This window comes from Lupinus angustifolius, chromosome LG15, assembly GCF_001865875.1.
Source record: "Lupinus angustifolius cultivar Tanjil chromosome LG15, LupAngTanjil_v1.0, whole genome shotgun sequence".
NCBI classification, from domain to species: domain Eukaryota; kingdom Viridiplantae; phylum Streptophyta; class Magnoliopsida; order Fabales; family Fabaceae; genus Lupinus; species Lupinus angustifolius.
In genome coordinates, this window is record NC_032023.1 from 19,333,345 (window position 1) to 19,348,794 (window position 15,450).

General features: G+C 31.0%; 2 protein-coding genes across 4 annotated transcripts; both read left to right on the forward strand.

Annotated features, from left to right (window-relative positions):
• Window positions 3,705-8,890, forward strand: LOC109327966 (acyl-protein thioesterase 2-like). 3 transcript variants are annotated; one of them, XM_019561168.1, is made up of 10 exons: window positions 3,705-3,900; window positions 4,440-4,661; window positions 4,796-4,910; window positions 5,918-5,954; window positions 6,064-6,133; window positions 6,294-6,398; window positions 7,092-7,242; window positions 7,366-7,448; window positions 8,191-8,284; window positions 8,359-8,890. In XM_019561168.1, exons 2-10 carry the CDS (start codon window positions 4,628-4,630, stop codon window positions 8,447-8,449), a joined length of 780 nt encoding a protein of 259 aa, XP_019416713.1. In that variant the 5' UTR covers window positions 3,705-3,900; window positions 4,440-4,627; the 3' UTR covers window positions 8,450-8,890. The 3 variants fall into 3 exon arrangements, with proteins under 3 accessions (XP_019416713.1, XP_019416714.1, XP_019416715.1); XM_019561169.1 differs by having other exon boundaries at window positions 4,570-4,661; XM_019561170.1 differs by lacking the exon at window positions 3,705-3,900 and having other exon boundaries at window positions 4,448-4,466; window positions 4,570-4,661.
• On the forward strand, window positions 11,733-13,489 carry LOC109327569 (RNA-binding protein cabeza-like). The gene is made up of 4 exons (XM_019560752.1): window positions 11,733-11,857; window positions 12,194-12,621; window positions 12,929-13,023; window positions 13,155-13,489. Exons 2-3 carry the CDS (start codon window positions 12,200-12,202, stop codon window positions 13,011-13,013), a joined length of 507 nt encoding a protein of 168 aa, XP_019416297.1. The 5' UTR covers window positions 11,733-11,857; window positions 12,194-12,199; the 3' UTR covers window positions 13,014-13,023; window positions 13,155-13,489.

A 15,450-nucleotide genomic window follows, 5' to 3' on the forward strand; every position in this document is an offset into this window, starting at 1 on the left:
CTTGTTATGTGGGTATGGTTCATGATTTCACTATATTTTGTTAGTAATGAATTTACTATATGTAAACATCACCAAAGTATCATTCTACCTTTCAAGTAACAATTATAAAAGTAATGACGAGCATTTTCCAATGCTGATAGGTAAACATTGAAACTGTCTATATTTAATATCTAGTATTGTAAGGTTTGTTAGATCCTCGGGTAGATTAAAATGTCAGGAGTTTGATTCTTAGAAGTGACACTTGTTAGGAGGGATAACTACATATCCCAAAAGAGATTAATTCTTTATCCATAGGGTGAGGTATAAGGTGAGGTATGCATATATTATATAAGGCAAGATATACGTTTAAAATGTTTAAGCCTTTCAAATGCTTCACAAGGAAAGGCCATAACCGCATGTCGGATTTTTGACACCATTGATATGTAAATCTCAGAAGCTGAATCAGACTCACAAGAAGATGAGGAAGAGCATTTGAAGTGGATGGAGTAGTCTCAACAATAGCTGCACTTACAAGTCCTCCCACACCCATTATCTGAAGGCTTTCATTGTTGATCTTCTTGAACCTTTAATAATTGCTCTGAAGCATTTTCATGCAGATATGGAAACCATTTATTAGTTTGCCATGTTCTCAGGATACTTGTAAACTAGCCTCCTCTTTGATTTGCAATTTGGCCATGCATGATAAAAATAATATGAACGAAGAACAATACCGGATTAGTGTTTCACTTGAACCAATATGAGGATTTAATTACATATTGTGGTCTTAAATTAATTATATTTTATTGATATGCTTATCTTTTCCTACTTAATAATGTCCAAGATAAAATGTAGAATTTACAACATTGGTTTATTAAGTGAGGAAAAGTTGACGATATCATATTTTAAATATCAATAGTTCAATACATTAAATTGGATAAGCAAATAAAATATGTTTGTGGGAATTCGTTAAAGAACTTATTATAGGCATTTGCAAGTGAAACATATTAAGTAAAAGGAGTATTCGTTAGTAGAATGAAAATAATAATAATAATAATACATATTGTGTTTTTTCTTTACATAAAATGTTTGATCAATTCTTAATAGAGATGTCCTTATATAACTCAACGACCCAATTAATCTATTTTTTTTAAAGAAATGGTTAATTTTTAAATTAAACAATTAATGAGTTAGGAATAAGATCATTATGTATTTAATATTAAATAAGGAGTACATACTATACATACAAATTCACTCTAGAGGATATTTTTTCGAACTTGATTTCTGAGCAAATAGATATAAGTCGCAGAGATCTTGAAGTTAACATTTAGAAGGGTATATCTTTTTTCTTCCAAGATTAGTGAATCCTATACCACCGTTAATGAGAAGATATAATAATGTAAGAAGTGTAATATACTATTTGCTGAATATAATGAATATTACAGTGAGGAATGAGCATGCATGCATCTCTAATTAGGACATGGACTAAATTTATGAAAAAGCAATCTCAATTTTGTTTTAAATTCCAAAGATGCCCAATTTACGCATTTTTAAATTACTAGCTAGTCTCAACTTTCAAACTATTCTTAGACACTGGTTATATTTTTTATACACGTTTCCACTTCGAACATTAGGTTTAGGTTATTCTCGGATAAAAATATTGATATAGAAGAAAGGATTTTATATTATATCTTTCTTTGTTGTATGCTATAAGAATAACTCATAAATTTGGATTTCGTTAATTATACTACTAAGTTCGATTCTCCTTTTAGCGATTGTGGCGCTTAGGAAGAGTTGACTACTTAACAAGGTTATATAAATTTGTAACTGAAGTATATTATAAAAAATTGTAGTAAGTCGGTTCAATTTTTATACTTGAGAAAATGCACTATGTGCGGTTACCCTTATATGTACGTGCATAAGATTCTTTTAATAAAAATGAATTTATGTACAAAGTTAAAAGTAAAAGCATATAATAATTTATAGAGTAAATTACACACACTTTGAAATTACATAAACGATCACTCACTTTTCTACATCTATACAAACTTCTCATAGTTTTTATATTTTCGTTATATTGACTACCCCTGCATAAGAAATAAATGTAATCTTTTAAATAAAAAATATGATAAATGCAATTAAGTTAAACAAAACATATATATTGTGTAGATAAGTCCAAATAATATACAAATCAATATATCTTTATTATTTAAACAATATTTCTTTAGAAACGTTGATGCATTATGTAACCAAAAATAATAAAGAAATATTGACTTATATATTATTTGGATTTGTCTTTCATAATATATCATGTTTTGTTTAATTTAATTGCATTTATCACATTTTTGTTTCAAAATTACACTTATTTCTTATAAAGGGTGATCAATGAAAGTATAAAAATTAGGAAATGTTTGTGTAGGAATAAAGAAGTGAGAGGTAGTTTATATAATTTCATTAAAGCTTAGGGGTGTTAGTGTAATTTAATAATGAATACACCCTTTGTTGTTTGCACATCCAACATGAAATTAAGTGTGAAAAAAATTATTAATTCTACCAAGTAAATAGGAATGATAAATGATATAATAAGATGTATGAATGTTTGAAACCTACATTTTACTTTCCATCAAATTAAAGTTGTAGTGAAGTTTCATAAACAGACAAAACAGATCAACTTTAATGTACTTGTGTTTTTTTTAGTCATGGTGTTTAGCTCACTTTATAATCCATTTTTTCAATTAGTTAAATATAACTTAGCTAAGTAAGAATTAAGAGATTTATTATGAATAATAATATTACTTACAATCTGATTCCAAAAATTATTAGCATATCATTTTTAAATATAATATTTCTCAATTACTTTAAAACATTTATATATCAATTAGAAAATTTTGGTTTTCTTTGTATGAAATATTTGTACTCTGTCAACAATAAATTTTTAATATTTATCCATCTATTTAAAATGACAAGATAACATTTATGTCTATAGATGCAACTTTATTTTACCTTGTTAATTGTAATAATTAAGAGAAATAATGATTGTAATTGTTATTAGAGGTAGCAAAATGACAAAATAATCAAACTTAGTATAAATAAATGTGTTCATTACATTTACATTTCTTAATCTATGTTGTACATGATTAAAAATTACTTCAAAATATGGAGGTAATAATAAATACTTTGACAAAAATACTTACTTTTTTGTCATTTAAAATTTACTTATCTTCTCACCTCTTTCCCTTTATCTTAATTTTCCCTTTAGGTCTTTCCAAATATCTTATCTAACTAATCAAATAATACTTTGAGTTTAGAGACTTAAAACTGATACATATGAAACATGAGAAAATATAAAAGAGTGTGGAACAAAATTTTATTTGTGACATTATTGAACAAATAAAAAAGCCATGTTATGTTTTCTCACTTATTGTTACCATCTACAAATATGTTTTATTTATTTTTCTAATATCATTGGTAAAGAACCAAATGCAAAACATATGTTATGCTATGTTTATTTTGAGAGTGAAAAAGATGTATGCACTGATAGTTATGAGTTTTATACACTGTCATTATATCATCATCAATTTTTTATTGTTGTTGACTTTTGAGAAAATGTAATCAAAATGAACGATGGATAATGAAATGCATGTGTATAAATCTTTACAATGTCAGTTTATACATTTTACGCCCATTTTGATATATCTATGTTGTAAGAAATGTGAGTGGGGGAGCTAGGGGGCATTATGGTCAACAAAAATGTTGTAAGAAAATGAAGGAGTGAAGACTTTGGGGTTTCTCTGTGACAAGTATGAAGGAAGAGTGAAGTCACCAAACCAAAGTTGAGGCAAAGTAGTGAGAACGAAACCAAATCAAGAACAAAAGGAAAAAAGGAAAAAAGCCCATTTGCTTTTTTGAGGTTAAGGTCTTAAGGTTAGTGTAAAGAACAAAACTTTTTCAACTTTTTTTCTCACCCTTTATTCTTAATGTTTCCATTCATTTATCTAAGTTATAAGATTCTGCTACATATATAAAAGTTATAGAAAAAAAGATAGCAGCAAGCAAGTTCATACCACTGAGTATGAATAAACATCATTCAATGAGTTAAGGTTTCAACTTGTTTGACTTAATGCTATTTTGCACCTTATTTCATTTTCTTTTGGAAGGTGACAAATGGCATAAAAATATTATTTTAATTGCTATATATTCTTTATGTTGTCTTAGTCTAAGTGCTTCTCTAGCTATACTCAATTTCCGAGCGCATTGATTCTCCAATCTTATTATTCTCCATGTGCATTGCTAAGTAAATTATTTACCTTGTCTACTTCTCTGCATTTTGTGTTGGATTCTCTGCTAGTAAAAGGGTTATGACTTCTATTATAAAAATGTTATTTTTATTTTATTTTTTGTCTCTCTTTCAGTTTCTATCTGCTTTTTATGAGTGCCTTTAACTTTCTGTCAATTTTTTCTAGGAGGTTTCAACTAGTACTAGAAGCAAAGTAGCTGATGCAGATTCATTAACATTAATATTTTCCTTTGCCACTCTCTCATTTGGTCTATAAATAGATATTGCTAATATTGGTTTTCTTCATTGCATTACAGAAACTCATCTCAAGCATTGTGGTAATAACTTGATCATTTTGCTGTTTGAGTGGAAAATATGAGCTACACTAATAGCTCCTCAATGAATTTTGGTTAGTTTTTATCCTATGGCACTTTTGTTGCTCTAAACACTACATATATTGATTTGCTAATAAGCTCTTTAGCAAGTGAATCATCTAGGATTTCTGGCATTTTTTTAAGGAACTTTATTGCTTCGGTGTTTCAGGTAGTGGAAATGTTAGAAGAACTTTTGAGTTTGGAAGGACTCATGTGGTTAGGCCTAAAGGGCAGCACCAGGCTACTATAGTTTGGCTACATGGCCTTGGTGATAATGGCTCAAGGTATGAATGCTAAGATGAATATCTCATGCAATCTTATCTTAAAGATTATACTCTTCGTGTCTCTTTTCTTATAAAAAAAGATGCATGCTCTTTGTTTCTTTATTAGAATTAGAAATTTAGAATGCATCTGAAGATTTCTTTGAGGGAAAAGTTTTCTTTTTGAGCTGGTTGGCAAATATAATTGAAGATTATATTTTGAAAACTTTAGTACTTATCGACCGTGCATTTTCTAAATGATAGTCCTTGTTAATGTGCATGGATCAAAGGGTTGGTTTGGTGATGTTGGGAATTTTAGTTGTTTGAATAAGTTAATTCCTTTTTTATTGGCAAAACCAGTTTGAGTGGATACCTTCTCCTTTTGCTTTAGAATATTCTTTCAATGAGAACAGTGGATTTTTTCTTCTAATAAATTCAAGGGAAGGAGTAAGGGAATATCAATATTTTGTCCTCTTCTGGTGGAAAAGATTTTTATTAAATAAGTTTTTAAACTTTATATCATATTTCCGGAGAATGTTACCAATTGAATCGGTTGGATAATACAAAGGTTCTGTCAACCATAAAATTTGCAGTAGGGGAAACCTTGACTCTTATATTTGTATATGCCATATAACAGAAAAGAGGACCACTTCTTCACTAGCTATGTTCCGAAAATTTAGTAGGCAAATACATGCTAATCACTAAACAAGGACACATATAATTCCTATGCACAAGTAATAAACTCTTGATTTTTTTTCACAAGTTTGAAATATGATTAGTGCATATATTCATATTATACAATTTAGCCATTTATTAATACATGACCCCAAATTTAGGTGAGGGTGATATAATTGTAATGCGTATTTCCTTGAAGAAACTACATAATAGTTTCAAATTTCATCTTTGCTGTCAGAACTTATTCCATAAATAGTGCTGAATTGACAATATTTCTCTACTTTATCTTGTTTGTGTACCTTACTGAAGAGTTAAAGATTAGCCAATGTTAACGGTCTTTTTCGTTTGTTCTGCAGCTGGTCCCAGATTTTGGAAACTCTTCCTCTTCCAAATGTAAGAATAAGCATATAATTCACATTTTCCCAATAGCTTATGCACATGTTGAATGCGTGCGTATTTAATGAGAAGATGCCATTTGATTTTCTTGAAATTTATGCTGCAGATCAAATGGATTTGCCCAACTGCTCCTACGCGGCCCTTATCCACATACGGTGGATTTTCTAGCACTGCTTGTAAGATTCAATGCTTCCTTTTCGGAAAATTTTGCTTCTATATTGCAGTGATGCATAGAGATTTCTTTGCTAACTTACTGTATATCCAATGAAGAATTACAATGTCATCTCTATTTTAGCTGTCAAGAATATTATAATTTAATTGAGGCATCTCTACTAGGGTTTGATGCTGTGGAGATTTCAGAAGATGCTGCAGATGATTGGGAGGGTTTAGACGCTTCCGCAGCACACATTGCCACTCTTTTGTCAACTGAGCCTCGAAATGGTAGGTTATCCGTGACCAGTTAAGTAACTCATCAATGTGATCTGCCTTTTTTCGAGGGTATGATTCACTACATTAAATTATAATAAGAAATTCCCTAATGGAAGCCATTATATCAGTTTCTGCGTACATAGCTATGCTCATGGTAAGCTGATAAAGTAGACTGAAAGCAAGATTGCTAGTATCCGGAGACTGTTCTAAGAAATTGTCAACAAGCTTTAGACTCTATTGAAGTGATCAAATAGTCCGTTTTCTATATTCTTTTGTAGTTTCCATCTATTGCTTCAATATACAGAAATTCATTCTCTGATAAAGTTGCATTGATTTTCCTTCAGCAAGTTTTGGTAGCATGAGTACAGGCTAATCACATCCATATTTGTTTCCCTGTTAGTAGAACAATAAGCACTACAAGAACTTGTTTCATTGTCTGGTTCAGTAGCAACACAAAATTGCACTGTTTTACTTTACTTATCTTCAGCTCCACATTATTTGGCATGATGTTAGTGCAAGCTTACAAGTCCAAAAAGCTTTCCCGAGGCTACCTTTCACATTTGGTATCAATAAGATGTTTAGGTTTATTTACTTCAACATATCATTTAGCAACTTAAGAAATTAGAGCGAAGCCAAAAATTACTTGCAGACTGTATACATATCCAAGTTGCGTATAATTTGACTTAAACGTTACCTTCACTACAGTCAAACTTGGTATCGGGGGCTTCAGTATGGGTGCTGCAACTGCACTTCACTCAGCTACATGCTATGCTTTGGGGCAGTATGGGAATGGAAATGCTTACCCGATCGACTTAAGTGCAGTTGTTGCTTTAAGTGGCTGGCTTCCTTGTTCAAGGTTTGGTTTCTACCATACATCAATGAGTGGATACATAAATACACTACATAAGGCACATCCACCCATTATCATATTCTCTTTAAGTTATATAAATTACTACTCAGAAGCTGTTACTTGATGCAGGACCTTGAAACATCGGATTGAAGGGTCACGTGATGGCATAAGGCGTGCATCATCATTTCCCTTATTTCTCTGTCATGGCAGAGGTATTTATAATTACTAAAAATTTCATTGTAGTTTAGGTTTTAAAATGCTGTTGGGGACCTTTTCCCTCTCTACCAATTCATGTTATAATAGCCTGATTGGTTCAGAGAGACCTGCACACTGCTTAAGTTGTTTGATTAATATAACTTCAGAAATAAACATCCTTTCCCGACATATGTATATCATATTTGAGATATAGTTTTATTCTTTGGATGGTACAAAAATCTGTGATTTATGACGTCATTCGATCCAAATAGCCGACCCCACCTAGTGGGATAAAGGCTTGGTTGTTGTTGGTTGTACTGGTAAAAAAATCTGAAGATCTGTCATTATCTTTCTTCTTAATGATAATAATAGTTCTCGTGCACAACGAAACAAAGAAATGCTTTGTAGGAGTTTCATCGACTAATACCTAATCAGCACTGAATACTGATTGGGGAATAGTTGATCAATTTTCACATGTGTAGAATTCCTTGTTGGAATTTTCACTGATTCATTTGGTTGAACATTTTGACATGTTTCATGTTTCTGTGAATTATAGGAACTTCTAACAAGTTTCATTCTTTACACATGTATCAAGATATTCTCTAAAAATCCAGCTTGTACTACTAGCCACAATATATTTGCTTGCTTCTTTTAATTTATCTCAAACTTCAAAATCGTGTGATACAATCTTCAATCATTTAGTAGGGAATTGATTTCACATCTGATCAGTGCGTTCTATATTCGCATTTCTTTCCACAGGTGACGATGTGGTTGCATATGAATACGGAGAGAAATCCGCAAGGACCTTAAGTTCAGCTGGATTCCGGAATCTTTCATTTAGAAGCTACAATGGGTATTCAACTTTGTTCCTGCAAAGGCTATCATTATATATGTTTATGACATTAAATATATATTATTTCTGTGCAGGCTGGGTCACTATACCGTCCCGGAAGAGACCGATGAAGTTTGCAGTTGGCTAACTGCAAACTTGGGACTTGGCGGGTTTCGGTTGAACTAAAGTGAAGTCAAGCTCAATCAGGTTACATGTATTAGAAGCATACTCTTAGTCAATGGAACTATAGAATAGATAGTAGTGGTGTTGGGGTATATTGGTTGTGGTATAGTCATTTCATTCTCTTTCCTATTCTCATGGTACTAAATAGCTAAATAAACTTTTCCGTCAGGGTTCATATGTGAGTTGAGTTTTGGAAGGGGAAAAAAGAAATAGAAGACTCGTAAGTCTTTTACTTCACCCACTACCCTCCAAAACTAAACTCACTAACGGGCCGTTAAAAATTATTATCTTTCATGATTTGGAAATGCTTTTGGTGGGAGGACATGGATAATTTCCTCTGTATCCATGGAAATTTGTTTAGTTTATTTAGGGGGTCACTTGAGGTGGATATGTATTTGCTTTTATATTACTATAGTCTAAATAAACTTAATATTTTGTAACCCTGAAGAGTTTTTCATTTTTTTGGTGGCTTATATTTTATCATGGACAATTCATTCCAAGGCCTAGTTTGGCAAGTAGTGCTTTACAATAACAAGTAAATCAAATTGAAACTTGTCAAAGAGAACAATTTGATTTGGAACCCACAAGTTCTATGTTATTTTTGTTTTTCATAATTAAAATACTCTTCAAAATGGTGACTATAAGATTCAAACCCCTCACCACAAGTAAAATTCACCTAGTAGCAATTCAATTCTATCATCATCAAACACTCTTGATTTATATTAGTTCCCTTTACCATACCAAATCAGATAAAGTTTTTAAATGTTTGAGTGATTTTGATAGAAAAACTGTGCAAAATCAAAGAAAATGGATATTTGGGGACTCCCGGAGCATACATATTATATAAAGTTATTGGATGTGTAAAAAGTAAAAGAAAAGAGAAAACTTTTATCATTCTGATTTCAGATGCATGAAACAAATTAAAAAATGAATTAGGACATTTTTTTTTACAATTTTACGAGCTTATATATAGGAGGTTAATTTTTCAAGGACTTTATTTTGGAACATTTTGGGGTAAGGTCTCATTAGATCCCTAGTATAACATGTGAGTGACACTTATTGGGAGTTGGGAGGGGTAAACAAACAGCTCGAAAGAGATTAGTTCATTATCAAAAAACTTGATTTAATATTTTGGAACATTTTATCTGTTATAGAGTATATAGTAGTAAGATGAATTGAAAATATAAAGTAGAAATGATAGTATACGTTTTAGCTTCCATGGGTTTGGTCATATATATATGGTGATGTTGCATGGAAGATTTCCCAATGAGAAAATCGAATAAGTACTCTTACTTCCACTCTTTCTTTTTGCTTTCACAGCTTGCTACAGCCTTCTTTACCATTCCCCGAGAAAAATTGGTGACTCATTTTATATTAGTTTTTAGGTTTCCTATATTTTCTTTTTTGGGTTTTTGTTTTGTATTTGATGTTATTCCCTGTAGTTTTTATGTAAAAAACAACTATACTAATTTTTATTTTTATCCCGGATACAAGGGTGAATTTAGCCTAAAAATCACTTAATAAGTAGCTACCTATCGGTAATATAAGTTCAAAGATTATTATATTATTGAGTAAAATCATAAGCTAGAGAAACTTTGCTACAACCATTTCCAATATCTTATTTGAATTAATTATATGATATGTTATTCTATATGCTCGCCCATATATATTTTTAAGACTTTTGTTAGATTATTGTTTTTCTTAAACATAGTATTAAGATTTGATTTTTGTTATGAGAAGGTAAAAAACTTGATTAATAAAGATAAAATTTAGTTTGATTTTTATGCCTAAAAAAGGGTTAGCTTTTGGCTATGAACCAAGAGAGGTAAACCAAAAAAAGATAGAAGGAAGAGAATGAGATAATGAAGAAGGAAAAGAACATGACAGCAAAAAAGTCATATACTTAAGTGTAACTAAGGGGAGAAAAGAAAAAAAGAAAAAAAAGAGGAAAAAAGATGGTCAAAATTTGAACCTTGAAGACTTGTCTTCCATCATCATCATGAACTTCCACTATCTTTATTGAAACTCTACCTCCTTTCTCTAATTTTTGAACTATTATTCCAATCAACATTTGGATATCAATGATAATGAGAATCGTTTTTCTCACTAATGGTTAGTTTGAGAGTTGGATTTTGGAGAGAAATGAAGGAAAAGAGAAAGCTTGTAAATCATGAAATACATTTGTGAGACGACTCTCAAGCCTTCATTTTCTCTTTTTTTTCCTCCAAAATCTAACTCTCAAACTAAACTTAAATGATATATATCAAAGTGCAATTATTCGAACGAAGGACGTTCCTTGAACTAATAGCCATGCAACTTTTACTTTAACTTCGCCTACGTCTTGGACCTATACACATTTTTACCCTCTAGATCTTCAACATCTGACATGCACGAGTCACCACCTTTTTATATATATATATATACACTTATTTGTTTGTTAAAGAAACAGTCTTAGGCCATGTATACTTTCATCATAATATAAATAAATACATATTTATATGTCATAGAAGCATAAATATTAAAGAAAGAAATTGTAATTAGAAAACTAAATCCAACACTTCTAGAGATAAGAAAACATCAAATTTTAAAATAAGATTTCCCTTCTTGATTCCTTAAACAATGTTATATTACAATTATTAACATCCATATCTATATTAGTATTAAAAAAGAATTATCTTATAGCAGATATTGCTATATTTTAATCCTTTTGATTTAATTATACCCCAAAAGAATTTAAGTGGAGTACAAGAGGAATATTCAAAATTTAAAAACAACACTGATTTTTTTATATATAGTTTTTTTTGTACTATCAATAATATCTCCTCAACATATAGGTAAGGAACTACTAATACATATCAAAGTTGTGTGACTGCCCCTCCTAACAATGTCAACATCAGAAACCAAAACCTTGATATTTTAATATTTTCAAGATCTAACAAAATCTTCCACTATATATATAATACACAGTTCCATAGGTCAAAAAGATTTTTGCTAATTTGAAAGATAGGGCATGGGGCATTGCGGTGTTTAGAGGTTACAATGCATGGTAATTTGCTTTATGTGGGGACCCAAATGTGCAGCTTGACTAAGCTTAACAGATTAATTAAGCTACCTAAAATAAACATAATAAACTGCGTGACAACAAAAGAAGGGTGATGGTTCCATAATCCTATGAGTTTTATGATTTCATTCTCCTCTATTTAACATACACCATTCATTTTGATTATTGAAATAGGAACAACAGTGCAATGGTTGTGGCTTTTTAATATACATAAAATATGCTATTGCCACTTATCATATAGTACCTTTAATTAATTGAATGAATATAATTTGCAGTATATATACAAAGCACCTCAACCTCTCTTCACTCTGCACCATAGTTACAAGTTACACTACTCTCTCACATTAACAGTAAGTAATATTATCCCTTATTCATAGTATATGGATTCGTTTTCTTTCTCATTGTTTTTCCCATGCATACGTTCATTTCATTCTCTCAATATAGCATTAGCAACTTCATATGCGTGTTTTTTATGGAGTTATATTATTTCTGTATCATTTCTAACATTAACACCATATATTATTTATACTTCAACCTACTTGTACCTTTTCCTCGTAAAGTTATATATATTTATTGTGTAAATGTGTCATACATATTTTGTTGTGTAGAATAAAAAACATAATATTATTTTTATGATATTAGAGATATAATAATAACTGATTCTTTGAATATTTGAAATTATGAAGGTGAAAATGAGTAGGCCAGGAGATTGGAACTGCAGAACATGCAACCACCTCAATTTTCAGAGAAGAGAATCATGCCAAAGATGCATGGAACCGAAGGGCACAGCTGACTTATACGGCGGCGGTGGCGGCAGCTTTGGTGGCGGCAGCTTTGGTGGCAGAGGCTCTTCCTCATTTGGTGGCTTCACTACTGGCCCTGACGTTCGCCCTGGTGACTGGTATTGCAGTCTGGGAAACTGTGGAGCCCACAACTTTGCCAGCCGCTCCAGCTGCTTCAAGTGTGGTGCCTCCAAGGAGGACTCCGCCACCGGAGGATTCGATGCCGACATGCCCCGCTTCAGAGGCTTTAGCTTTGGCAGTGGTGCTGGTGGTTTAGGTGGCGGCAGCTCCACCCGTCCTGGCTGGAAATCCGGTGACTGGATATGCACCAGGTGATTAAATATCATCTCATTTCATATGTGCAATATTTTACACACATATATATATATATATGATGAGAGACCTCACTAATTCAAATCATTGGATTTCTCAGGTATTGATAGTTAAAATGTGGAGTAAGTTTTTTAAACATAAGTAAATCTCCTCCTATATATTTAAAAATGGATGAATATGCATGTTTTAACATCAGCATAAGTTTTCTCTTAGCCTTTTTTATGGTTTGCAATATTATTATGATACTTGTTTATTTTGAAATAATTAAGTTTGAGTCAATAAAAGAGTAATGATGGAGGTGACTAGGTCTGGATGCAATGAGCACAACTTCGCTAATAGAATGGAGTGCTACAGATGCAATGCACCAAGGGACTCAACCAGTAGCAGATAAACTTTCTCTGGTGTGTACTAATAATTTACATATATATATGTTTACCTATATGATTAATTTCATCATACCTTGTACTTATGTGTATATTTATTTGTATATTATAGTTGCATGCATTGATACAGTATTTTTTTGTATCTTCAGGTTGTCCAAGAGTAGAGTTGAGAGAGGCTATCGTTATTCCCTAGTCATGGTCACCTTTTATTTTTGGCTAGTCTATTACCTTCTTCAAAATCTCATGCGGATATTTATTTATATTTGTTATTTTTGTTTCTTTGATTTTCTTCCAGATAGGAAGGTTTAGGAGAGTTATGGTTTTGAGTTTTGTTGGCATTGAGTTTAGACATTTCAAAAGCTAGCTAGCTTCTTAGTTCAATATATCTATGATTTTGGTGCAAAAGATGCAGTGTCCTTTATCTTCAGAAGAAAAAAAAGATTCTGTATTCTCTTCTATCTATAAAATATGCTTCTCTCTTTTACTCTAAGTGCTACACATATATAACTGCTTTATAGTGGGGACGTGGTCCAAGGAATAATTGAATAATTGATTCATGACTCTAGTTGTAAATATGCAATATTATTGTCCATATCTGCAAAGTTAAAGCACCTCTTTAATATAAGGACCACTTTGAGATAACCCATCATAACAAAGCTCACAAATATTGCAGAACCATATTTGGACTCAAGGCAACTCAAATAATAAATATTGTTGAGTTCGATATGTGATGATGAGACTAAGATAATTTCATTAGTTAAACATTAGAATTCAACATATTTAAGGAAATTATTCTTTTCTTTCACTTATTTTTTCTAAGAAAATGAAATATATTTAAGGAGCCAAGGTGGTCCTACGTATACAAATTTTATCCTGGATTAAACCAAAAAACCATTAAATTATGTGTTCCTAAATTAAGAAGCAAGATATTCTTCATATAAATCATCTTACCCACATGAAGGTGATGTATGTCACTTCAAATGACATATGTTTACTTCTTTTAAACTAATTCGTTAGGAGAATATAATATTTTTTCAACTAAAATATAATATCTAATATAAATAATTCAGACTAAGCAATTTATGAACAAATTTTCAATATGCATTTAATCAATCAATTTTCAGATATTCAAATTGAACATATAGATGTTGACATATTATATCCTAGATCTAGGATTTTCGATTCCTCACTAATAGTATCAATTTCCCCATGATTAATAGTGTGTATATATATACCCATATTTCTCAATGGAGCAAAAGCGAAATATTTTAAAAGAAGTAAAGGGTCCTCAGCATAAACTCAAATCAAAATTCAAATTAGGCAATCATGCAGATTAATCCATTAAAAAATGTCATAAGAAGATGCCCTTACATACACTGAAACCCTTCTCCAAAACCCAACCTTAATGAACAAAATCATTAATTAATTGACATAGGATTCCATAACTTTACAAGCTTATGATAATATATTCCATTTGTTTCCCCAATCAATTAAGTTTAAGTGGTTTTAACAGCAACATTTATTGGTCAAAAGTAGTCATGACTACTTCATTAGTGTCTGCTACTACACTCCATCATATAGCTTTTAACAAGATTCTTTAAATTCACTTTAGTCTAAGCTTTATGTTACTTCCCATATGCTTTAGTGAAGTACCTCCCACTCGCTCCCTCAATCATGTGCTTTCGATTTCCAACTACCCAATAGAGCTTACATTGCATATTCGATCCTCGAGCATATCTATTGTCCCACAAGTTGTGTCATTGCACGTAACATTAGATTATGATTGGTTAAAAAATATATTTAAGTTACAAAATTAATAATTAATTATTTTTATGACCAATCACAACTAATAGCACATACAATGATACAGACTATGTGACAACAGATGTGTATCCCATAATTTTAGTGTGGTATATTTATACACTCATCACATGTAAGCAAACCAAAATCTCATTATACTAAGGGTTGGTTGATGAAATTTACAAGATATAGATTGGGATGCATTTTCAGAAAATCAAGATTTAATTTTATTTTAAAGGAAAATTATTGAATTAAAAGATGAATAGGGAGAGCATCCCTCTCAAGAAGAAATAGTGAAAACAAATAGATAAAAATTTAAGGAAATTTTGATTATCATGAAATTCCTAAAAGCATAATTATTCTCCACCACTTATGTTTTTTTTGTGTGTGTACCCACCACATATGGTTTACATGCTCTTTATATCTAAATGCTTTTATTTTTTATTTTTCATTGGTCTTGTGACAATCTAACAAAAAGACAAGACCTGCAAAAGAGGCATGAAAGCAAAATAAAACCGAAAATAATTTCCTACTAAATTTTTTCACTAATCTTTCTATCCATAAGTAAATGACATATGTTATAAGATGATATTTTATTTATTAATAATTAGTTTACAAATTACATATGTCACTTTCCTATGATGA

Excerpts from the sequence above, each read along its gene's own strand:
- LOC109327966 (XM_019561168.1), top strand. The coding sequence starts at position 4,628 with ATGAGCTACACTAATAGCTCCTCAATGAATTTTG. Across the intron at positions 6,134-6,293 it reads TGGATTTTCTAGCACTGCTT|GGTTTGATGCTGTGGAGATT; the intron begins GTAAGATTCAAT and ends CATCTCTACTAG. Across the intron at positions 7,449-8,190 it reads ATTTCTCTGTCATGGCAGAG|GTGACGATGTGGTTGCATAT; the intron begins GTATTTATAATT and ends TTCTTTCCACAG.
- LOC109327569 (XM_019560752.1), top strand. The coding sequence starts at position 12,200 with ATGAGTAGGCCAGGAGATTGGAACTGCAGAACATGCAACCACCTCAAT. Across the intron at positions 12,622-12,928 it reads GGTGACTGGATATGCACCAG|GTCTGGATGCAATGAGCACA; the intron begins GTGATTAAATAT and ends GGAGGTGACTAG.